The 26,810-nt window shown below is 37.7% G+C and overlaps 1 protein-coding gene across 1 annotated transcript in view; it reads right to left on the bottom strand.

Annotated features, from left to right (window-relative positions):
* LOC307142033 (uncharacterized protein) overlaps positions 1-26,810 on the bottom strand; it is a 58,547-nt gene that overhangs the window by 9,753 nt on the left and 21,984 nt on the right. The window contains exons 2-9 of the mRNA XM_079842555.1: positions 3,680-3,780; positions 3,422-3,551; positions 2,241-2,290; positions 1,453-1,561; positions 901-1,059; positions 680-797; positions 489-550; positions 258-383 (exon numbers count right to left, since the gene is read on the bottom strand). Of these exons, the coding sequence (XP_079698681.1) occupies positions 258-383; positions 489-550; positions 680-797; positions 901-1,059; positions 1,453-1,561; positions 2,241-2,290; positions 3,422-3,551; positions 3,680-3,697 (772 nt within the window). The 5' untranslated portion in view covers positions 3,698-3,780. The remainder of the gene's footprint in view (positions 1-257; positions 384-488; positions 551-679; positions 798-900; positions 1,060-1,452; positions 1,562-2,240; positions 2,291-3,421; positions 3,552-3,679; positions 3,781-26,810) is intronic.

The following is a 26,810-nucleotide window of genomic DNA, read 5'->3' as shown; positions in this document are numbered from 1 at the left end:
GTGTATGTGTGCATAATCCCAAAGGGCACTAATGGTACATATAAATCAGTATATATTAAAAAAATTTACTGCAAATAATATACAAGTATTTGCATTGATTTGGTGTCATCTGTCATATTGTATAAATTGACAACAATTTGTAAAATATCTCCTATAAGTTCTTCTGGCTTTAAGGTATAGATACTTATACATATACAAAGACAACATGTACACATTTGTAAATATTTTATTCCTTTTTGCTATTATATATGCAAGACCTTCTTTGCTTTTTAGGTTGAAGTGATCTTTGTCTTCATTAATTCCCAGCATCCTCAGGCAGGACTCCATTACTTTTCCAACACTTGTCTCTTTGGGTGTTCTTAAATGAACAGCACGATCTGACGCTAAATCAAAATAAATGACAGATATAGGCATTTGTCAAAGCTTTAAAATGTATAATGATATGTTGAACTCTTAGATGGGATAAAATTGCATTGGCAGAATGGTACCATTGACTGTGATTTCAACGAGATGTGAGTTCTTCTGAAATCTAGCATTTTGCTCTTTCTGTCTGTGAGAGAAAACATGACACATTAGGTCAACCTGTAAATACTGTTATGAAGATAATGTAAATGCCATTTTAGTAATGATGTGTAATTATGCATAATTTACATTCTACAAGAGAGGAAGGATGCTCTACCTGAATTTGAATGAGCATCGGTTCATGCTGATGCTGCTAACTTGAGGAGAAGATTTTGACTTGGTCATAGACACCAAAGCCGCTGTGAATTTCTCAACATTGTGTGGACCAAACCTTTCTTTTTGGGGAAAGAAAACAAGTTCAAGTTTGCTTCCTCAAAATTACAGACAAAAGTACTGATGTAAACTCAAACAGTTCAGGTTATGGTTGTGCTATGGTACCCAGGAGGGAGTTGAGTCTTTGGGTGGTGGCGTTCGGTGGGTGTAACTCATGGTAGATGGCAGACAGCAGCCTCTCTCTCTCCTCAAGATTGGACAATTGAAGGATTTCAAGGGTGTGGAGATCAATAGAAGCGATGTGAGATCCACTGAACTCTGCCTCTGTAGGGTTTGATCCACCCAAAGCCACAACATTATTATTAACATCTCTTTAAACTGTTGCTTCTGATAAATAACACTAATGGATCTCTGAAATAGACCATTATTGGTTTGAATATTCAACAAATAGGCACTGCAAATCATTAGCTATAAATGATAAAAGTCTCTGTGGTGTTGCATTAGCTAGTAAATGTTGTTTTTCCCTCTCTTTTTAAGATGATGCATGGAAATACTTCTTAAAATGATGCAATAACTTAAAAGTGCAATTGAGTAATACATAATCTAAACAGTTATTGGTTTGTGGTCTATGCATTTGTCTCTTTGAATGCTTGGCGAATTAAAACATTTAAAAAGGGTGGGAAAATGACAAAAACAAATGTGCAAACTGTACTTTACCTCTAATGAAGGGCAGGCATTTCTGTAGACCAATATTACTAAACCACTGGCAGACCTCCTCCGTGTTCAGCTCTGCTAAAGTTTTGGCACTGTACCCATTAGAATCCAGCTAAACACAGGCAGATATAGACAAACACACAATACAAACAAATTACTTTTAAAGTTCTCAACATACAGACACATTCATCAACTTGAAATAGCTGTTCGTGAACACACTAATGCAGAGTATTAACACAATGGAAGAAGTGTCCACACAAAAAAAGACCAAGTTAGAACATTCCACCATAAAAGACAGAAAATAGGACTTTAAGAGTTTTCTTTTTTTTTTACAATGGAGAATTTTTGGTGCTCTCATGAAACGCTGCATGAGTGTACTTGCGTGTACCCTAAAGCTGTGGATACTGTGACTACATAAAAATGTGGGGTATTTTCATGCAAAACAGCATATAGTTTTACAAAATGGCTGTAGTTTCGCAATAGTCTCATCTAGAAATAGCCCAGTGTCACTGACTGTGAATCAACGTATTTTTGGTGTATTTTAAAGAACATTTTTATATGGTCAATGGTGTTAAAACATGAGTGTATGTTCACAATTATGTAGAAATAAAAAGTCTGCTACTGTACGTCTGTTGACTTACTTCCCAAAATAATGAGACACTTTACACAATTTTATCATGACAATAATCACATTATCATCAACACCAAAATTACTTGAGAATAAGACCTGGAAACTGAAGCATATTTTTCACAATCTTGCACACAAAAACTGCAACAAAAAAAGGCAATACCTCCACTGCACTTTCTCCAGTGTGGTCGGTTGACTGGGGAATGTAGGATGCTGGGAAGAGAAAAATAACAAGACCAATGACCAGTGTTGGGGGTAACGCATTACAAGTAACTTGAGTTACGTAATCAGATTACTTTTTCAAGTAACTAGTAAAGTAACACATTACTTTTCAAATTTACAACAAAATATCTGAGTTACTTTTTCACATTTATTTGACTGACAGTTCTCCTGTCCTGATACTGAGAAAAATCGAGAGTAAGTGCAGAGGTGTTGTATGTAAACATGATGGTTATTTAGCTCTAGACTAAATGTGAGCATTTATTCATCTCACTTGCACAATAAAGATTCAGTACTTCTCAAAATGAATAAAATCAGTCAAATGCAAAATCAGAGTATGCAAACCTCTAATAATTAAATGTTAAATAAAACAAATATTTTGTATGCATTTAATCTACCTTTATTGACCAATGTCTTGCTGCTGACCTTTGATGATTCAGTTAAACCATGAGCAAAAATTACTAGATTTTTTGTTTTTATTGGTAAAACTTTTTTTCTCCTGCGTCCTATTCTTCCATTATCCAGGTTGGCAGCACAGCACAGCAGAGCTGCGCCCTCTACTGTTCATGCATGAATTTCCATTTTTACCTCAGCCTGAGGCTTATTATTTCAATTTTGGTATGAAGAGGTCTTTACTTTGCACAAAAAATGAACCAAGCCCTGCCCAGGTGAGAAAAAGTAACGTAACAGTAACGCAAAAGTAATCTAACGCATTACTTTTCTTAAAAAGTAACTACTAAGTAACTCAATTACTTTTTATGGGAGAAATATTGTAATGCATTACTTTTCAAAGCAAGTTTCCCAAACACAGCGACCTGCTGAAAAGACTAACTTTAATTTCTATGCTATTAGTGCTAGTACTAACTAGTACTATACTATTCAACCAGTAAAACTCGGTGCTAGTGAAGCTTAACCAAAAATACTTTCTGGTTACCCTATAGTTAAAAGGCCAAGTGGGAAGCAACTAAAACACAATACATAGTGGGGGGGTTTTCAGCAGGGTGGTCATTTCCAGACCTGTAATCTTCATATGAGTCATCTAAACAATAAATACAATAAGGAGACCATCCTAGCCTTTGTCATCCAAGCAATGGGCCACTATACAAAGTCACATCACGTCTTTACCAACAGTTATCCTTCTTTGACGTGGTGATTCCTCATATTCAAGGATTCCATTTTGCCCTTGGCATGTGGAGCGAAAGGTGAGACTTCTCGACACCGTATCGCCTAAACTACAGGACCTAGTAGCTGGTTTCTGTGACAGGATGACAAAAAAGAGCATTTGTACATGTTTAGTGCCTTTTAAATGTATTATGTGTGAAACATGGATTATATTGATGTCAATGTTCTTTCATTTACAAAGGTAATCCCGAGTGATTTTACCTTTTGGTTTGTTGGCATGCTTATCTTACTGCTCAGCGGTAGTAGCCTCAACTCTTGCTTTAGCAACTCATGGCTGCTGGCATCCTTGTTGCTCAGGTCATCTAAATGAGTAAAACAACACGTCAACAAGATGTCACCACTATTAGCAGATGATCCCTGGGCTGATGGGAAAGAACTTTTGGATCCGGAGAAGCCCTAACTCTGTCTGGGTCATTGAGTCCATCTCTGGGAAACAAAACAAGTAGAACTTCAAGCTAACATGGGAAAAATTTGTCCCAAACTCAAGTCTGGACAATCCAAAACACCATATTTGGTGTATTGTGCTCTGTGGAACACACTTGAAAACTTGGTTCGGAATTTGTGTCAAATTAATAATGTCAGCCGGAAACAGATACTTAATCTCTGTATGCTAGTGTTAATACTTGAGCTAATAATGTTAAGGAAGGAATGAAGGCGTTTCTTTTCGTACACGGGCTCTGTAGCATCAGTCATCAATAATGTATCACCAGCCTTGTACGCACGCTCTGTAAATATATGCAAACCACACCGGAATACTGTGGGATGTTGCAAAACTGGGTTGACAGTGAAAAGGACAAGTGAGGGACTGTCTGGCCAGTGGCATAGTTTAGTGAACAGTGACATGCTATGTTTTCCCACAGACAGCAGACATTCTAACATTCCCATAACCGCAATGCTTTTTGAACCCCCTCCCCTTCCTTCATAAAAAAAGCAGGAAAAACAAACAAGTGCTGGGAATTGACACACTGAAATGATGGTCTTAAGTCCTATCAAATGCCTACTGTCTGATCCCTGTTGATTCTGCATAGTACACTCTAATAAAAAAAACGGTTCTATATGGCACCAAAAATGGTTCTTGGCTCGTAATCATAGGGGAACCTTTTTTAAGTGCTATATAGCACCAATTTTGGTGCTTCAGTAGTTCTTCAGCGGTTCTTCAGAGGTGCTTTATAGCACCTTAGTCAAAGAACCGGTGAAGAACCTCTGAAGCACCAAAATTGGTGTAGGGAATAGTATGTGTTTGGCATCGGTGCCAAGTTTAAACTTTGCCCAAGGAATATTGCTGGCTTCTTTTATATAGTAAACTATTAAGTGGAACATGGTGGAAAGGCTGACCATAGAGATCTGTTTTTGAAACAATTGCAATATTCATACTAATTACTTTCATTTAACTGGTTCTCAAACAGAATATCGACAAAAGAATCTAGAGTAGCCTATCTCAGCCCAACAGGACAGCTTTGAGTGAACTGCAAATGAGAACACCATCAGATGACTAAGCACGTAAAAGCAACCTGGTTTCCACTAAAATATTAAGCAGCACAACTGTTTTCAAATTTTTTAATGAAAATAAATGCTTCTTGAGTACCAAATCAGCATATCAGAATGATGAAACTGAAGAATCATGAAATATATTCAACATAATCATCTCTAAAGACATTACAGGTAAACGGAGCATACACATAAATAACGCCTCCCTCTATATCTGGATTTCCTTTCTGGCAGACCTCAGACATTCGGGATAGGCAATAACTGGTCCGGCACCATCATACTGAGCACTAGAGCCCCACAGGGCTGTTGTTCACCCTGGTGACTCACGAATGTGCTGCCAAACACAGTACAAACCGCATCATCAAGTTTGAGGATGACATCGCAGCGGTGGGCCTCATCAGCGACGATGAGTCATCATACAGAAAGGAGCTGGAGCTCTAGTAGACTGCTGTCCAAACAACAATTTCTCTCGAAATGTTGACAAAACAAACCTCAACTTCACAAAGTCTCGCACTGATCACCTCCCATAGCGCATCAATGGGTCTCCTGTAGAGACAGTCAGGATGGAGACGTTTCTGGGTCCGCACATCACTTGTACCACCCCAAGAAAGCACAGCAGCGTCTCTTTGTGCGGTGACTGATGAGGGCAAACTTCCCCCACCCATCCTCACCACATTCTACAGAGAAACAATTGTAAGCATCCTAACAGCATGGTTTGGAAATTGCAATGATTCAGACCACAAGGCCCTGCAATGCCTTGTAAAAACAGCTGAGAGAATTATTGGAAGCTCACTCTCTCTCATATCAGACATTTACCACAAACGGTGTGTGAGACCCAGAGCATCACATAAGTCCCCACCCGACCCGTTCCAATGAACTCTCTGCCCCGAAAACAAAAAACAAAAAAAATAGGCTTACTTGAGTACAGGGGCCAACACAGAGAGACTTTGCAACATTTTTCCCCTAAAGCTCCTCAAAGCCCTGATACTTCCTCCTCAAGGAGAAAAAACTGCTGCACTGAGACAAACTGATAAGACTAGCAATTAATGATGCACCGAAATTTCCGCAAAAAAAAAAAAACAATGATCAGAAAAGTTATGTATTTAATTAGCGCTTCTCCAACAAAGCATTTTGACCATTTCAGTGTCTATCTCATGCACACAACATGGATAAGTTACAACAGGTAAATATGAAAGCAGTATGGACACAATTCCCATGACCAGAAATATACTAGAGTAGCAGTATGTAAAATTTGTTTGGTTGAAATATCGAGAGGCGGCTCGTTGCCAAAGAATTTTACTACATCAAAACTTTTTCAGTTCACTTTTTGGCTATAAATGAAAACTTTACTTTTGGTGTTTCAGTAAAATAATTCATGCCTCTTGCCATTTTTCCCTACTGCCAGCGCTCACCACAACTTAATTATTATAATAATTATTGCTACTGTTATCAGTGCATTAGTTACATAGTAATTTCAAGGTGACAGAGTAACCAATACATTTGCATATGCTGCTGTTTGCACAGTTATCCATTACTTACAACACGTTCACAAAGCAAACACAATTTAATAGATTGTGCAACTTTTGTGCACAAGCACCTTAGTATTCTTCATTTGGAATTTCATTTGGTAAATCACAGCCATTCTTTTTATTATTTAGCCATGATCACTTGATAATGCATGCAGGCATCGCTTTTAAACAAAACTTAATTTGCCACTGGTTTTCAGAATGCGGGAAGACTGAGATGGTAGTTGTGCCAGGAAAGTAGGGTTGATTTTGTGAATAAGAAGTAATTTTTTGGCTAAACTTAATTCAATTGTGGATAGTGGTGGGAAATGAGTTTCATTAACATGTAAACCCAACTCAAATACTTTGTGTGGTGGAAACTCAATTTGGTCAAGTCATAAATCAGACACGTCAACCTCAATTGAAACTCTTGCAGTTAACTACCAGCTAGCAATAGCACATGTTAGCATGCTAATTGTTAAACTTCGTTATACTTTCATTCACAGCGTTTACAGTATAAACACAAGGACAAACAATAGTCAGTACCTTGGAAATCTTCAACATAAGGGTAATATAAAACACTAACATATTAGAAACGTAAAAGAACACTGAACACTAACAAGTCTCTCCATTTATTAATCTAGCTCAAAAACAAACAAAACATCACTTAATTTCAATATTTGCACTCCCTATCCAGTCCCATGCAAAGCATGCTGCAAAATAGAAATCCCTTGCCCAGTTTCACTTAATGCCCACAAAAAAAAATCATGTAGTCCCAATACAAATTTATTAACTTCTATTTTGAGAATAAATGTGACTTGACAAGCAAGAGGAAGGGAGTGTGACTTCAATTAAGTGTGATTCAATTGTGAGATTAAATTGACCTTTAAATCGACATCCAAAATTGGTCCAGCTTTTGTGTGAAACCTATTCAAATGTCCTATTTAAACAAACAAGATACCTACAGAAAATACAAAAGCACAAAAGATAATGATTTCAAATAGTAGAAAGTGAGACAGCGTTTAGTCCCCAGGCAGAGCTAAAATAGTCTAGCAAAGGACAGAAGGCTTTCAGAAACTGGGCCACTTCACACGGTCTTTGCGGTGAAGTCAGCCTTCTGACAGCCTCTGGTCGTTCTAGACAGTGAACAGGAAGAGGATATGTGCAGAGCCTGTCCCAAGACTACAGAGAAAACTCAGTAAAGCCAAGGACTTAACACAGGTCAAGATCTGAGGGAGCCAACAAACAGATCTTGCTGCAGGAGAATAACATATGTGCTGCAGTTCAGCACATTCTCCTCCATTCACCAAAAAGCCAGTAAATTGCAAACTGGATTAATGGAATACCACATGGCCGAAGGAGGTAGAGGTACAGATCTTCAGAGGATCAGAGCACAAGAGGTCTGTGGGATCTTGGGAAGTATCTAGGTCTTTCCGCTCTGCCAGCTGTTTACCCAGTCTCCACAGGGCCCCAAATGTACTCGGAACCAGTGTGAAACCCAGCACCAGAGAATACAGTTTCCTCGAAACCAAACTCGTTGAACTTAAGAGTGAATTATGAAAAAACACATTCAAATGTTAATCGATTTAGGGCTTTACCGTAAAGCACACCTGTGTACACCACAGCATTTATTCACAACCTGCAATGGTGTACTCACAAATAGAACTATAACAGACATTGAGACAGATTCATTCATAGAAGATCTGTGGCTTCTGTGACTTCTCCAAATGCCTAGAACAACCGTGTAAAGGTTTCGGACTGGAATACAATGCTTGGGAACAGGTCATATGGCTTCATGCTTGGGATAAATCTGTACAAAGGCCATCCCTCACCACAGCACAGACACCATTGTCCTAAGCAGATTACCCCTTGGTCACAAAACAGCGCCTCAGCGGGTGTTGTGTCTCTAGACCAAACAATAAACACCTTAGGTAAGGAGCAACGGCTCACTTCACTAAAGGGTCTAAATATTTTTGCTGTGAGGAGTTGCTTTGTGCATGATGAGACCTGTACAGTGGCATGTCCACCCACACCTTCTGAACTGTGCCCTTTCTGCTGAAAACCACACCTGGATGAGGATGAGTAAAATTGTCAAAAGTAGATGAGTCATGAGAGACAAGTTTTCAGCATTTCAGACAAATACGTCAATGATGAACAATTCAGACCATCTCATATTTCTGCCTAATCTTAACAATTCCTATGCAGTAATTAAAGGTTACATACTATAGTTGTGTTACATACCAACCTCGAAATATTTGTAGATGTACACGCGCCATCATTTTTCTGTGATTAGGTTAAAATACCCAACATTTCTGATTCCTATTTCTGATATGGCACATTACACAAATACAGTGCACTTTAGTTTTCCATGACCTTTTTAAAATACAATATTTAAATATTTAAAATAAAATTAAGTTGCTAGTATTAAACATCAAAAGTTGGTGAAGTTTGTCAAGCTGCAAAAATCAATAATACTTTGTTGGCAGTTTTGGTTAAAGCAACAGTTAAATATCCAAAATAAACCAATAAAATATTGAATGTTTAACTCATTTAAAAAAAGACTATATTACTATACTATACAGTATAGTATACAGTAAAATTCCATAACAGATGTGCACAGGACCTTTTCAAATGTTTCATTTAGAAATATTTTTCACTCCAGTTTTCACTATACAGACACTGAAGACTATTGTGAAGATTCATCACAAATCAGACTCACCCAGATTATGTTCAGTGAACTGCAGCAAACTGATTCCAGTATTGAGGTTTCCTAACAATGCAAACAAACAAGCGACTGTTTCAGAATGTATCATAAAGCAAAGCTACTCTCTAGTCTTGTACAAACGTGCCAGTAGGCTCATCACACAGCCTCTTACTTTTTCGTGGGTATTCAGGAAGAGGGGGTACTTGAAAGGAGCTACGCAGGAAGTGGATTGTAGACTTGTCCACACTATTCTTCTTGGTCGTTTCTTCCTCTTGAGGCTCCACCTGTGGATGTTCTTCATTTTTGGTCTCACAGTTACCTTCAGACACCACGTCTTCCTCGCTTTCCTGCTCTCCTGCAGCACTGCCGATACTGTCCACTCCTTCACTGCCAGAAGTTTGCTGCAGACTTTCTTCTTCCGAGTTTATGTCGAAGAACTGGTCATCGTCTATTACGTCGGAAGGTGTCGGAGGTATGAGGTTAATGACTGGTGGTGTGAGAAGACCACCATCTCCAAAATTAGTGCTGCCAGAACCGTACAGAAGAGAGTCATTTGCAGAGTCATCCTCATTGTTCTGGATCAATCTGGTCTGAAATGGTAAAGAGGAAAGTGGTGCAAGCTTCTTCTTTAACGCTGCTCTTTGGCACACGGACGCAGAACTAGCAGAGCGGCCAATGGTGATCTGTTGAGGTGGCCCGCAGCGCTCAACTTCAGCGAGGCTAAACCCGGGGTTGTCTATTCCCAAATCTTCAACAATGATATGAACGCTGTCCTCATCCAGGACAGGCTTGGGGTTTTGTGGCTTTTCCTGATTGTACTCCAAGTAGTCGTTTTCAACAGTATGAAAGCAAGAGCAACACAGGAACCTTTGTACAGTGCCGATGATGTTTCCTTGCCTGGAATGTCGTTTATCCGCATGCTTTGCCATGTCCATCGCTACTTCCTCCCCATTCCCTGACCCTCTCAGTCCCAGAAGAAACCAAAAGTCTGAGGATCAGAGACAGAAAAGCATGGCTTTTTCACCTCTATCACCTAAACCTTAATCCGAAGGAAAACAGACCTCCTCAAAGCATCAATATGCAAGACCCTCTCACCGAAAACCCTTCCGAGCAATAAAAAATAAACCCTCTGTAGGTTGTTGCTTAGCAGTGGCCTGAAAGAGAATAGGATGAGGCTTTATGCTTTGGCTTTGATGAATACTTGAGATGAATGCTAGTTTCAATTAAGGGCCTTTCATATGGAAAGTACTAAGGACACGGTTCTGTCCTCAAAGAGATGTGCGAATAAAATTAAGAGCATAGCTGACCTTACCGATGTGTATATGGAAAAAATTACATCTGTTTAATTAATTATTGAGGAAATGTACACACAAAAAAACATTGTTTAAACAAGTTTTTTCACCCAAATACAGTGCAAAAGTGACATCTGACCCAGCGACTGAAAGATTCATAATTTGAGGTCCACTACTCTTATTCAGCTCTTATTCTTACTCTTAATCAGCAAGTGACAGTAAAGACTTTTATATTGTATTACAAAAAACTACATTTAAAATAAATGCTGTCCCTTTGAACTTTCTATTCATCAAAGAATAAAATAATGAATAAAAATGTATCACAGTTTCCACAGCACACCAACAGAACCAACCAAATGTTTCTTGAGCGCCAGATCAGCATATTAGAATAATTTTTGACACTGAAGACTAGAGTGATGATGCTGAAAATTCAGTTTTGCCATCAAATGGATAATTTACATTTTAAAAATATATTAAAATACAAAACAGTTACTGTATTTTATATTGTAATATTTCATAACAATAATGTTTTACTGCGATTTTGATCAAAAAATGTTATCGATTTTTTTAACGGCAGTATGCATAACTTATCAGTAAACATGAGTTACAACGTTATCTGAGAACTGCAAATGAGGAGTGCAAGGAATATATTTATAAAACACAAAATGTAAGTATTGCTGTTAGAGGAGTCCTTTCAAATAAACTTTATGTTTCTTATTTCAGGGCCAATCAAATGCCTGCAAGCTAAAATCATAGTGTTTTAATTATCATTAATGCCTTTGAGCACAATCGGAGCAGAAAGAACTGTCAGCACTACTGTATCAAGCGCTCCATGCAGAAGAAAAGGTCACCATGCTCCAGTACTTTTTTAAGAGCCAGTTGTTAAGTCTGTTGATCAAAGGCTCCACTGATATTTATATATGTATTTAAGCAAAAACATTTGTGCACAATAAGGGATTTGTTGCATGACTAGCATCCATCACAGCTAGGTCAAGACAGAAGAATCTGCATTGTTTTCTATATTTTCTGCTGAATTTGGGGGATGATCTATGGAATTCTGCAGAATAATATACTCCAACTGGTAGCTGAAAAAAAAAAATCAAATTAGGAAAAAAAAATTAATAACCAAATATATAAGGGGCAAGGGTTGCAGAGAGGAGTTCTGTGAGCTGATTTTGTGTCTATTCGTAACCAAAGAGCTTGAAACGAGACTTGTATGTATACTAACAAAAATGTACTTCATGATTTCAACTCTTATAGTCCTGACTGGGGGGAAAAAAACATTTACATGAATACTGAAAACTATTATGCCATGTATTACATTTTTTGAGAAACAATTGCACTGTGGCTTATGTGCGTCATTCCCTTTTTTGGCAGGTAGCTTTTGCTTTTCCAGGCTCATAAAAAAGCAACTGGTACATAAAGGTTTCTAATCAGTGAAGCAAGTCAGAGGGAGCAAGATTTGCTATTCATTCATCAAAATATAATTTGCATAAAATAAAATACTCACCATGTTCTGTATTTTACAGTATAATGACATTTTCGTTGCAATGACCAATAACATGATATATGATACTGTAATGAAGTTTCAGACAAAATAAAAAGATAAAAATGATACAAAAATTTGGATAAAAAATAAAATATTAAATAAAAATAATAATTTAAATTAATAAAAAATGAAATAATTAAAATAAATAAATGAAATAAAATAAATAAAATAAATTAAATAAATTAAATAAATTAAATAAATTAAATAAATTAAATAAATAAAATAAATAAAATAAATAAAATAAATAAAATAAATAAAATAAATAAAATAAATAAAATAAATAAAATAAATAAAATAAATAAAATAAATAAAATAAATAAAATAAATAAAATAGCTGTGAAGCAATTGCTCTTTGACATTTTCATTGCATGATGCCCAATAACATGATATATGATGCTGTAATAAAGTTTCAGACAAAATAAAAAAATTATACAATCAAATGAAAATTAAGTGAAAATAATGTGCAATGAAATTAAATAATAGCTGAGAAGCAATTGCTCTACATTGTGTCCTTTCTGTCAGCACAAACATTTACTCGAGCCATTTTGCAGTTAAATCTTAATCAAGCAGCTGTATTCGCATTAATACCAATTAAGTTGCTATTAAGGAAACATGGCATTTGTCGCACTGCTGCTATCTGTCAGGATCCCACAGTCAACATAGGCTAAGTGTGTTCCTTCAAGGCTGCAGTAGCTCTTAAACATTTAATGGGTTTGAGCGTTTTTAAAGACTTTGAGTCAAAGCTGACTTCTCCCCAACCCCCCTCTTCAGCTTCCAAAATCCAGTACACATATTAAAGGGTTAGTTCACCCAAAAATGAAAATTCTGTCATTAATTACTCACCCTCACGTCGTTCGACACCCGTAAGACCTCCGTTCATATTCGGAACACAAATGAAGATATTTTTGTTGACAGCTGATGGCTAAGAAAGGCTTCTGATAGGCCTCCATTGGCATTCAGTACACTTATACTCCCAAGACGGATAAAAGGCACTCAAAACATCGTTACAAAGTCCATCTCACCACAGTGACTCTACAATAATCTTACGATGCGACGACAATAGTTTTTGTGCGCAAAAAAAATCTAAATAACACCTTTTTCCAACTTGTTACTGCCTTCCGTGTGTGCCTCCACGACGCATGCGCGAGAATATGACGCAGATCCGGCGTTCGGACAGATGACCCAGAAGTGATTTGTTTACAATCAGAGGAAGACGCGCGTATCTCAGCTGTTGGATTCTACATTGATCGTGCTTTAGGTCTCGGCGTAGTGCTCAAAATGGGGTTAGAGTGTGCATTTCATGGAATCCCGAACCCCGGCGCTACGTCATATTCTCGCGCATGCGTCGTGGAGGCACACGCGGAAGGCAATAACAAGCTGGATAAAGGTGTTATTTTGATTTTTTTTTGCGCACAAAAACTATTGTCGTCGCATCGTAAGATTATTGTAGAGTCACTGTGGTGAGATGGACTTTGTACTGACATTTTAAGTGCCTTTTATCGGTCTTGGGAGTATAAGTGTACTGAATGCCAATGGAGGCCTATCAGAAGCCTTTCTTAGCCATCAGCTTTCAACAAAAATATCTTCATTTGTGTTCCGAATATGAACGGAGGTCTTACGGGTCTCGAACGACATAAGGGTGAGTAATTAATGACAGAATTTTCATTTTTGGGTGAACTAACCCTTTAACATCACCGATATTTAAAGAACTGAAACCCTACCGGGGTCTCAGTTCATGAAACACCTCGGACAGACCCCTAACAGTCTGTCAAACTCATTTAAATTACCAAATTGTAGCAACTCTGTATATTTTATTCACATTTTGTATATTTAATCTGTATCTGTGAAAGGTACGAAGGTGGAGGATTCCCTACGGTTGCCACAGAGTGTCACTAGAGTGCAGATGTTCTGCTATCAGAGAAGAGGGCAGGAGTGGGAGAGGCGAGTTTTGGGTCGTGTTACTGAAGAACCACACAAATGCTTTTCATTTACCACTCAGCAAAACAGATACGGCATGATATCTTGATCAAATATTTGTATTTATACCAATTTTCCCCTTAATTTCTTTTACAATATATTAAAACGCCATTTGAGAACGGCTGAAAACCGAATGCTCTCTTCCTCTGTCAAACATTTTCATTCAAAAGCTTTTGCCAAGAGCTCTTATTTCAAATGAGGATATTTTGCAAAGATGTTTTGCACTAATTTGAGCTAATGTAACACATGGCACACAAAAATAATGAAATAACGTTAATAATATTTAAGGGGGTGGCTATACATCTTATATAATGAGATTCTCTTAGGCACTGGTCCTAAATACATGCAATAAATACATTCTTTATGACAAACGAGGAGAGGGTTACTATCCCCCTTGTACTATTTCCCAACTTTTCTCTTTCGAAGCATGTTTTCTTTTGGTTTTGACTGCACTCGCCACCACAGAGAAGGAGAGAGAGAGAGGTAGATCCGGGAGAGGGCCCAGACTCCGAGCCAAAAACAACAGTGAGTTTCAGCACTGTCAGAAAGGGCTCCTCGCTAAAGAAAGCTGCAGCACGGTTTTTAACACTCTCCAACATATTGAACATTTCCTGTGTTGCTCGTGTTTCCCTGGACCGCTCTCCTGTTCACTGTCACAGAGCAAGCTGCTTTGTATGGCCGCGCCCACTTTGGGTTTAGCAAATTTAATTGGTTGAGACTAATTCATATATTTACAGTCAGGTTCTTTCTCCACCTTCCCAGACCACCACTATAGGCAATGATCTATAATTGACATTTTTCCTAGGAATTCGCCTGAATAACAACCATATGTATGGGAACAAATGATCACCAGTTTACATTAATTATAATCAACTGACGATTATACATAACATTAGTTTAAGGGGCCTTTACACAACACCGTTTTCAACTTAAAGCTGGAAACTTTTTATGTGTTTTGGCTGTTCACACAACAATGCCTTTTTGGGCAAACTTGAAAACGCTAACTTTTGAAAACAGGGTTTCAAAGTGTAAGTTTTTTAAAACAATACAGATATTGTCTTAGTGTAAACTACAAAAACGCAAATTTGTGAAAACGGTGATGTCATGTGCATTCGTATTATGTGTTCAGTCCATGGGTGCGTAGTGTGTCTCTCAAAGTGACAAAGTGACAGGCCAAATACTGGCCTGGACAAGAGAATAAAAAGATGATAACCCAAATAAAACAACATGGATATATTTGTATAAAATGCCAGTGCTGAATACAGTATATTCAGGTAAGAAATATATATTTTATAGCAAATCTTGGTTTATTTTGCTGCAAAATCATAGTAATCACAAACACTAATCGCACAGTTATAAATATAAAGTTGGATATATATTATCTTTATCATATAGTACACTCATGTAAAGCAATATATACTATATAGCTAATCCCAACTGCCTGATTTATTATTGTCGCATATTATCGGCCAGCTCTTTATATGAAGTTGGAATTTTAAGTACGTCCAACTTAAAAATACATACATTATACTCGTGTAAGGCAATATAGCATGTCTAAACTGCTTGATTGCTTGTATCGTCGCAAAATATAAACTATATTATCACTCAGCTCTAATCTGCTGAATGCAACTATGAGGCATGAAGATATTATAAAAATTACCATCATAATTGTCTGTTAAGCTGGTACAATACTGTTAAAGGTGCCATACAAATCAATTGACTTGACTGCTGTTATCTCTTATTTTCACGTGTGTAAGCTTATTTTGTTGAGGTAAGTCACTTATTATGGTCTTGCTTTGACAGACCAGCAATACAGATCAAGCAAGATCCAGCAACGTGAGACAAATAATAGTGCCAAATGGTTAAAGATTTCTAACATGCTTTCCCATTGATGCACAATCCAGGAATTAGCGAGTTACTGAAATTCCAGTGCTGTTACTTTGGCCTTGAGCAAACAACTAACCAATACCATTCACAGAGATAGTAACTAGCATGACTAGTGCAAGATTATCCTTCAAATGATCATTAACAAGTTCACAAAGGCTTAAGCACAAGACTCAACTCGTGCTCTCAACTTCCCCTCCTGGACACAATTATAGAAATAAAGTTGGAGTCAGTGCGATGGAGGGATGGGGGACAGATTTTTGCAGGAGTGAGGTAAACAGCTGTTTATCTAGGCATTAAATGAACATAATGCCTCCTTTTTATCCTCCTTATAACTCTGCATTTAAAAAAAACTCAACATAATATTTTGAAAAGTGTTCAATGCAACAGTCATTGAATGTGACAAGGGCAAATACAAAACGCATTAAACAACATCCACATAAAAGTTCCAAAATAAGGAGCATATGAAGTACAAATATTTAGTCATCAATGATGAGGCCAAAGCATATTTTGTACGGCTTAACGGACCAGTGTTTTCTTCAAAAGTCTGCTTTCTCCTTGCCTGTGAACCAGAAACTACTAGGACGCACCTAAACAACATCCTCATGTTTGTGTAGAGCTCCTGACTCCAAAGTTGTTGCAAATGCGGCCAAATATTTGGAGTTTCCCCTGGTGGCTGGACCTTAATGACTATTGCATTGAAGACTCTGTCCAAATAATTGAGAGAAAAGAGGCAGAGAAGAAGGAGGGAGGCATTGACCTTGGAAACCTCTTTCACCTCTCCCCCTTTAAAGCCCTGTGGCTTCAATCCCATAATCAATTATCCACTGAAGGCTGGAGACCACCAAAGTTTAGCTGCAGTGAGGATGTAGGGCTGAAGGACTGTGTGTAAATGAGTGGGGGTGGTACAGCCATTTATTTAACCAAATACTTTGTGTGAATGAGCAATGGGCTATTTTTTCAACTGGCATAGGGCAACTAAATTCAGTATGAAAAAACGGATGTGCTCTTATGCAGCTGGAAGTCTGTGAACACTATATTGCCAAAAGTTTTGGGACGTCTGCCTTTACATGCACATGAACTTTAATGACATCCCATTCTTAATCCATAGGGTTTAAAATGGAGTTGGCCCACCCTTTGCAGTTATAGCAGCTTCAACTCTTCTGGGAATGCTTTCCACAAGGGAGTGGAAAGGAGTGTGGTTATGGGAATTTTTTACCATTCTTCTAGAAGCGCATTTGTGAGGTCAGGCACTGATCTTGGACGAAAAGGCCTGGCTCAGAGTCTCCGCTCTAATTCATCCCAAAGGTGTTCTATCGGGTTGAGGTCAGGAATCTGTGCAGGCCAGTCAAGTTCCTCCACACCAAACTCGCTCATTCATGTCTTTATGGAAATTGCTTTGTGCACTGGTGCGCAGTAATGTTAGAACAGGAAGAGGCCATCCCCACACTGTTCCCACAAAGTTGGGAGCATGAAATTGTCCAAAATGTCTTGGTATTAAGAGTTTGTTTCACTGGAACAAAGAGGCCAAGCCCAACCCCTGAAAAACAATCCCACACCGTAATCCCCACTTCACCAAACTTGGCACAATGCAGTCAGGCAAGGACCATTCTCATGGCAACTGGCAAACCCAGACTCGTCCATTGGATTGCCAGACAGAGAAGCGTGATTCGCCACTTCAGAGAACATGTCTTTACTGCTCTAGAGTCCAGTGGCGGCGTGCTTTACACCACTGCATCCGATGCTTTGCATTGCACTTAGTGATGTAAGGCTTGGATGCAGCTGCTCGGCCATGAAAACTCATTCCATGAAGCTCTTTATGCACTGTTCTTGAGCTAATCTGAAGGCCACACAAAGTTTGGAGGTCCGTAACTATTGATTCTGCAGAAAGTTGGCAACTTCTACAAACTGTGCTCCTCAGCATGCGCTGATCCCGCTCTGTGATTTTACATGGCCTACCACTTCATGGCTGAGTTGCTGTTGTTTCCAATTGCTTCCACTTTGTATAATACCACTAACAGTTGACCGTAGAATATTTAGTAGTGAGGAGATTTCACCAATGGATTTGTTGCACATGTGGAAACCTATCACGGTAACACGCTTGAATTCACTGAGCTCCTGAGAGCGACCCATTCTTTCACAAATGTTTGTAGAAGCAGTCTGCATGACTAGGGGCTTGATTTTATACACCTGTGGCCATGGAAGTGATTGGAAGACCTGAATTCAATGATTTGGAGGGGTGTCCCAATACTTTTGGCAATATTGTGTATGTTGATAAGTCACGTGATGCTATGTGTTACAGTCCTTTTACCACGGTTAAGAGGTTGCCTATAATGAGCTTCTATTACAACAATAATACAATAAAAGTCGTGCATGTTCAATAAATAGTTTTATGTATTAATATTAATAATATTAATATTGAAACATACAATTTTCCATCAATTAATGTTGATACACCTTTAATTATATATGTTTTTATATAAAAAAAAGTATGAAATTATATGGATTATATAATTAATGTTAAAAACTTGTTGATGGTAGCGAAGCAACCTTGTGCACATTAATACAGAATGAGCAGCTTCGATCCAATCAGAATTTCAAACAAGAATTGTCTGTTTTATCATTTTGATTAAAGAATGTAACATTTTTAAAACAATAGTAAACATACTTTTTATAATTATAATAATAATTATAATATTTATAAATATATTATTATTATAAAATAATTTCACTATAATTTCATAAATCATTTATAATTAAAATGATGATAATTATAATATTTTAATATTTTGTTTATGTGTATGTTTAAAACAAATTAAAGCACAAAGAAAGAATGGACCAAACAGAGAAGGGATGAGGAGACTATACAGTAAAAAAGCACATATAATATATATATATATATATATATATATATATATATATATATATATATATATATATATATATATATATATATATATATATATATATATATATATATATATATATATATATATATATACACTAGCATCTTGCCTCTATTTGGCTTTGTGTTAAAGTCAAGGAATAGTTTATTTGCCTCTTTTTATAAGAAACTGTGCTGTTCCCACACCCAGTGTGGTTAAAAGAAAACCAATTCATTTGTCTTTAAATGAACTGATTGGCTCTCAGCTGCTAGAGTATAAAGATGATGACATGAGTTAATCTCTCTCCCTCCCTCCTTTTCTTTGGTTGGTCCCCTGTTTATCTTTTTATAGAATGGGCCACTCGTCTCTTGCATGTCAGCATTGTGCGTTTTTTTTTACACTCCCCTCTCTTTTATGCAGAGAGAAAATGAGCGAAAGAATGAAAAAGTGTGTGTGTGTGTGTGTGTGTGTGTGTGTGTGTGTGTGTGTGTGTGTGTGTGTGTGTGTGTGTGCGTGCGTGCGTGCGTGCGTGTGTGTGTGTGTGTGTGTGTGTGTGTGTGTGTGTGTGTGTGTGTTTGTTGAGAGATGTGGCTCATGAAGACCTGATTTACAGGATGCGGGTTGCTTAGGGTTCCTGACGTGTCTCAAACCCTTTCTTTAGCACAGCCCCCCCACCCCCCACCACACACACACAAACACACACACACACATTTAATGGCATTATGAGCTGCAGTGGAAACGTTTTGCACTAAAAGAGAAGACAAACTGAGGCTTTCTACAAACTTTCCCATGGGAATGGTGTTTATGACCACCGGTTCCTGCTTTAAGACGCAGGTCCACTGTTATCAAGGATTCACTGGCAAAGATAAAAAGGCTTAGCTTGACTTTTCTTTTTTTCCTCATATCAGATGTGAAATATTTCAGTCAGAACAATTTACAGAGGACAGGAAGCAGAGAGGGGAAACAAGAAAAACTGTAGCAGCAGTAGAGAGAGGGCCCAGAGGAGCAGAGAGAAGTCTCTTTGGTTTCTGTGGTAACCAAGGGGGAGCTGCGGTCTGGTCAAAGGTCCTATTGTGGCAAACACATTATCAGTTCAAAGAGGGAGAATGTAAATGAAGCACCATGAATTTCTTGTCAAAACAAGGCAATTTGACCATCTTCACTGTCAATGTCATGATCTTTCTAATGAATCTTACCAACATATAATATAAAACCACCATAAGAGCTGTACAGAGCAAAGAAAATAAGAAGTGATTGTAAGATAAAGTTTAAAATTAGGTCACAATTATGAGAAATTAAATACAAACTGTGAAAGTTACCATTGTGAGAAATAAAGATGTAATTGGGTGAAATTACATTTGTCAGTCTCAATTAACATGTACCAAGTCTAATTAACCCTTAAATGCCTGATAATAAAGCATATTTTGTTACCTTTTGGAGCTTGGTAGGGTTCAGTTTGAGCAGATGCTTTATACCATCATCACTGTCCTCATTTCCAAGTACATTCAGCATCTGGCTCATATTCACCATCTCAAACATATTCTCAAAACTATAATTTTCAGCATCTTCAAAATCAACATTTTGACCACTGACAGCTTCTTTACCCGATCCAGTGACAGTAATATTTGATTGTGTTCAGTACTTGCTCTGCAGTAAATCACTGAGCCATCTCAAGTTTTGCTGATGATTCTTCCTATTCTTTTGTTTTATGCCTGCGATTACTATGAGTGAAACGTCACTTCATCATTGTGTATCAGACATTGCCACCTTGAGGTATAAAAGTGAATTGCACTTATTCAGTCATCAAAGATTTAATTATTGTTGTGCAGAAAAAAATATTCTTACACTATTACACACCTCGGGTCGATAGCAAAAATGAATAGTAAAACAGGCATTCTTTTATTTATATATTTTCTTGTTATATTGTATTGAGGAATACTAAGAAGGTTGATGTCTAATTTAAAAAAATGAACGAGGAGGAGGGTAGTGAATGACGTCCTGTGTCACTAAAGACCCGACGTATGCGTTTAAGGGTTAAGTAAATAACATGTCACTAATGTTAGATATAAAGTCATTTTGAGATAGCAATTGTGAGTATAAATTCATAATTGTGAGATATAAAGTCACAATTGTGAGTATCCATAATTCATAATTATTAGATACTGTATAAAGTCAAGCCGAAATAAGGGGCCCTATCATACAGCCAGCGCAACGCAACACCAGGCACGACGCAAGTGTTTTTTGCTGGCCCGACGCAGTTCTCATTTTCACGTCCAGCGCCATGTTGTTTAAATAGCAAATGCACTCACGCCCATCTGTCGCCCATGGGTGTGTTGGCCTGAAAACGAGATGTGTTCAGGCGCATTGTTGGCTGGTTGCTATTTTGAGGCAACTGAAAATGACTGCGCCATTGACCAACAAAAACCTGGTCTAAAGTCAACAGCACAGTATTTAAAGGGCGCGTTAGTAATATGTGCCTATAGGCAGGTGCACAACTTTATACACACACAGGTATGCACAGCAGCACACACACATTTTTAAATATTAAAAATCAAAGGATTCCTCTCTGGAGAAGCATTCAGTCTTTCTGCTCGCAAATTCCGCCATGTAAATAGCAAATCCGCCATGGTGCAAGCATGACTGGCTTTTAAAGGGAATGGGAGATGAGACTCTTATTGGTTTATTAAACACACCCATGACTCATTAAGAGTACAACCCTTTTGGACAATGCGCCTGGGTGCCGACAGTTTTTTCCGTCGTTAAACTAGCAAAAGTGGACCTTCAGACCATGCGCTCATATTATCAAAACAGGTCCCATGAAGTCACAGTTGTGAGTATAAATTCATAATTGTGAGATATAATGTCACACTGAAATATTAAGTCAAAATTGTGTAAATGCATAATGGATAATCACAATTGTGATTTTATATCTCATAATTGTGAGATATAAGGTCACAATTGTGAGTATCCATAATTCATTATTGTGAGATATAAAGTGACAATTGGGAGTGTCCATAATTCATAATTGTGAGGTATAGTTATACTGAGATATAAAGTCACAATTGTCAGTATCCATAATTCATTATTTTGAGATTTAAAGTCAGAAATGAGAGTATCCATAATCCATTATTGTGAGATATAAAGTCACAATTGGGAGTGTCCATAATTCATAATTGTGAGATATTAAGTCACAATTGGTAGTATAAAACCATAATTATGCGATATAAAGGCACAATTGTGTATATAAATTCATAATTGTAAGATATAGTCACAATTGTGTGTATACATTCATAAATGTGATATATAAAGTCACACTGAGATTTAGTCACAATTTTGTGTATACATTCATAATTATAAGATGTAAACTCATAATTATGAGATATTATCGAATTTATGATAATGATTAAATGTTCATTTTAAATGGTATTCATTCACAACTGTGAGCAATGAAGTCACAATTATGAGATATAAAGTCACAGTTGTGAGTATAATGTCATCATTGTGGGATATAAAGTCACAATTGTGAGTATAAAGACATTATTGTAAATATAAATTCAAAACTTTAAACACTACAGACTTTATATGGAGTTTCTCGCCTTGTACTTGTGCAGAGCTCCATTCAGAAACCCTCCGCTCCCCCACTAGCAGCGGGTACACAAACCTTAGGGGCACAATAGCACACCACTGGCATGTAGTTCATCCGCTCGCCCCTTTAAAGTCCTTTAATGGCCCTCGCGCCTGAGCTGCCATAGAAATCAGCCCAAATGAATTGCAACACTTTAAGAATGGGCAGATTAGAGGAGGAGAGGAAACAATGGGACATCAAATATGGCGAGCAGCAGGTCGGACAACAAGTCCGTCCCCACCAGATTACACCGGCTGCCTAGCAGACTGTCCTTTTCAATACGGCCTGACCTAATTTCCAAAACATGAGGATTGTTTTCCGTCAAGCTCCATTGTATGTCAGCCCAATAAAAGAGCCACTAGAGTGTAATTTGGATGGGCTTCTCTTCTCAGTTTATGCTTCTTTAGAAGTATGTTGTTTAAAAGAAATTATAAAGGTTTAATTGAGTGTGGCAATTGATTGGATGACCCATATTGATCACTAGAAGGGGAAGTGATGGAGGAAGACACCTCCTCTTCAAAGAAAGACAAGCAGAAAGAGCAGATGGCTACAGTGCTATTCTTCAAATTCCCTCCCTTTTGAACAAATGGCCCTGGGTGTCATGAGTTTTTCATGATGATATTACTGACACGAGGTGGACCTAATCCACAAGTCCGCTCGCTTAATGGGACAAAGGCTGAAAAGCAATCATGAATAAAAATAAGGGGGCTTTCTGACAGGCCTTGAAGAGCCTCAACCTGTCTCAGTCTGATCTTCAACTCTGAAACGTCCCACCAAGTTCTACCACAAAGGTTTATAATCTCAAAAATAGTATAGACCTACTTGGTCAGAGCTATCTAAGTCCTAGCAAAAATCTTGAGTCATTCCAAACCTGTATGTTTTTTTCTTCTGTGGAACACAAAAGATTCTGAATACTGCTTTTTGGCCATTTCATAGAATTAAAGCAAATTGGGTCCAAAGCAACATTGAATCCCACTGACTTTCATTGTATGGACTAAAAACACTGTTCCACAGAAGAAAGAAAATGGTGCAGATTTGGAATGAATCAATAATTTTTCATTTTTGGATGAACTACCCCATAAAATAAAACAAAGGAAAGTTGTTACTGGAATTACTCATGATTCAACTCATTCTCACATGATAGCATCATGACAATGTCACATTCCACGAACACATCCGTTGTGATTGCTTTAATTGTTGTCTGCTCTGTGGGCTGAAATTCTAATACTGATGGTTTTTGTTTTGGGCAAACATATGAATTTCATGAAAGGCAGCAATGGCTCATGGCTTACCTCATACACATCTTCTTTTTGAGACATAGTTTCCCTCTTAAAATCATTCTCCAAAGTCATAACTAATCTTGTGGCATGCTGTGCAGCTAAGGAATGTGTTTACTCACACCGAGTGGGTCTGCCAAGGGCTTCATGAGACAGAACCAAAGGCAAAAAAAAAGGAAAAAGAAACAGCATTAGGCTGAGGCAAAAAAAACTTTAAAAAAAAATTAAACTAAACAGGCATATTCTTATATGTTGAGTTGCAAATGTTTTTCTATCGTACATTATTTTTTTTGTACTCATCCTCGTCTGATCCTAACCTATATAACTTTTTTTCTTTTGTGAAATACAAAGGATTTTTTTAACAATAGCCACATTTCCATTACAGATGTGCACAAAACTTTTGCGATATCTCGATAAAAAACTATTGTGAAATGACAGCGGTTCAATCCACCAATGTTATTGGCTAAAACTTTTATTCCACGTGTTTTTTAAAACCCAGTATTCCAGTAATTGAGTTTAATAAAGAACTCGGTCTCCTCTTTTGTACAAACATACTGCGCCATCTACGGCAGGTGATCTGTAAATGTTTCCATTGCAGTTTTGCGAAATATTCTTTTTTAAAATTGCCTGAAAAATCACCTCATGTGAAACCCGGCTACTGTCTCAGTGTTTTTTGTCCATACAGTGAAAGTCAATGCTGTCTAATGTTGTCTTCAAAATATCTTTCATTGTGTTCAGCAGAAGAGAAAAAAAAGAAAGAAACAGCATTTTAATTTTTGGGTAAAATACAGTATTCCTGTATTTTTAGATAACATTCATAAACTGTAATGCTCAAAAGGAAAGTTCACCCAAAAATGAAAATTACCCCATAATTTACTCACCTTCAAGCCATCCTAGGTGTATATGACTTTCTTTTTTCAGACAAATACAATCTGAGTTATATTAAAACATGTCCTGGCTCTTCCAAGCTTTTTAATGGCAGTGAATAGAGGATGCGATTTTGAAGCCCATACAATTCACCCATCCATAATAAAATATATCCACACGGCTCTGGGAGTAAGATAAATATCCATACTTTAAAACTAAATTAAAATACCTATAGCTTCCGACAGACAACCTACGCAAGTCGACTTACGGCAAAAGAGTAACCCCTGACACGATATAGGAGTAGCGTAAGCTTTGATGCCTCTTGCGGTTCAAACAAATAGGGCTGGGCAACAAACTCAAGCTCCTCCATAAATATTCCTCCAAAAATATCCATATTCAAAACTTTATAAACTAAAATAACTAGCTTCCAACAGACAGCTGTCCGCATCGATTTACAGCGAAATAGTAACCCCTGACCTGACGCATGATGTATTGACGAATGCAGAAGCGCAGAGAATAGACCAAAACAAAACACCAGTCACAAATTAGAAGTTTAAAATTAGATTTTTTTAAAGAGTAGTGTCAGAGTATTTCGATATAATAGAAGAGGAGCTTAAGTTTGCCCAGCCCTATTTGTTTGAACCACGAAATGCATCAAAGCTGTGATAAGTCGACTTGCATAGGCCGTCTGCCGGAAGCTAGTTATTTTAGTTTTTAAAGTTTGAATATGGATATTTTTCTTACACAAACTCATCCCTTCGCTTCAGAAGGCCTTTATTAACCCCCCGGAGCCGTGTGGATATCTGTTATGACGGATGGATGGATTTTTCTGGGCTTCAAAATACACTATATTGCTAAAAGTATTAGAACACATAATTGAATTCAGGGTTTCCAATCACTTCAATTGTGTCGCTCTCAGGAGCTCAGTGAATTCAAGTGTGGAGTGGTGAATCACTCTTTTCTGTTTGGCAATCCAATGGATGAGTCTGGGTTTGGCAGTTGCCAGGAAAACGGTACTTGCCTGATTGCATTGTGCCAAGTGCAAAGTTTGGTGGAGGGGGGATTATGGCGTGGGCTTGTTTTCCAGGGGTTGGGATTGGCCCCTTAATTCCAGTGAAAGGAACTCTTAATGCTTCAGCATACCAAGACATTATGGACAATTTCATGCTCACAACTTTGTGGGAACAGTTTGGGGATGGCCCCTTCCTGTTCCAACATGACTGCGCACCAGTACACAAAGCAAGGTCCATAAAGACATGGATGAGTGAGGTTGGTGTGGAGAAACTTGACTGGTCCTGACCTTAACCCGATAGACATCATTTGGGATGAATAAGAGCAGAGACTGCGAGCCAGGCCTTCTCGTCCTACATTAGTGCCTGACCTCACAAATGCGCTTTTAAAAGAATGGTCAAACATTCCCATAAACACACTCCTAAACCTTGTGGAAAGTCTTCCCAGAAGAGTTGAAGTTGTTATAGCTGCAAAGGGTGGGCCAACAGAATGGAATGTCATTAAAGTTCATGTGCATGTAAAGACAGGCGTCCCAAAACCTTTGGCAATATAGTGTATCATCCTCTATTCACTGCCATTATAAAGCTTGGAAGAGCTATAGGAGCATTATTTAATATAACTCGATTGTATTCATCTGAAAGAAGAAAGTCATATACACCTAGGATGGCTTGAAGGTGAGGAAATCATGGCGTAATTTATTTAGTATTTTTGGTGAACTATTCCTTTTTACAAAAATTGTGTCTGGTAAGCTTAATTCAGCTTGTGTGACAGTGTGAAGGTGTGTGAAAGCAGCAAAAGAGTAAGAGTGATCATGTGACCACCCCTCCCCTCTCTTTCTTAGCTGTCGGACATGGTGTAATGTCCTCAGATGGATTACAGGCAGCTGTGTGAAGTCGGAAACCTGCAGCGATGAGTGTAATTATTTATCCACCTGTTTTATTCATAATGTTTCACCTACTAAAGAGTTTTTAAAAAAGCATATGAAATGGTTTATTTATAAAACATGTTCACACTTAATGGAAAAGTGTTAGTTCCTCATTACTCTAATCTGATTGGCTGAGCAGCATTCCAAAAGTGATGTGCTGGGACATTTCACTGATTTGGAACACATATAAGGAAGATGATACAAATAGAGTATGCTTGTGTGAAAATTCTTTTGTGACCAGTCGGCAGTAAAACATTTAATTTAGGGCCACTTTTAGTCAGAAACCTCTTGTTTATAGAACTATACTTTTATACTGTATAAAAGAAACACTCAAGCCGACCCT

Source organism: Gobio gobio (assembly GCF_949357685.1).
Source record: "Gobio gobio genome assembly, chromosome: 18".
In the NCBI taxonomy this organism is placed as follows: Eukaryota; Metazoa; Chordata; class Actinopteri; order Cypriniformes; family Gobionidae; genus Gobio; species Gobio gobio.
Note: the sequence above shows the minus strand (reverse complement) of the source record. Positions and strands in the feature narration are given on the sequence as shown.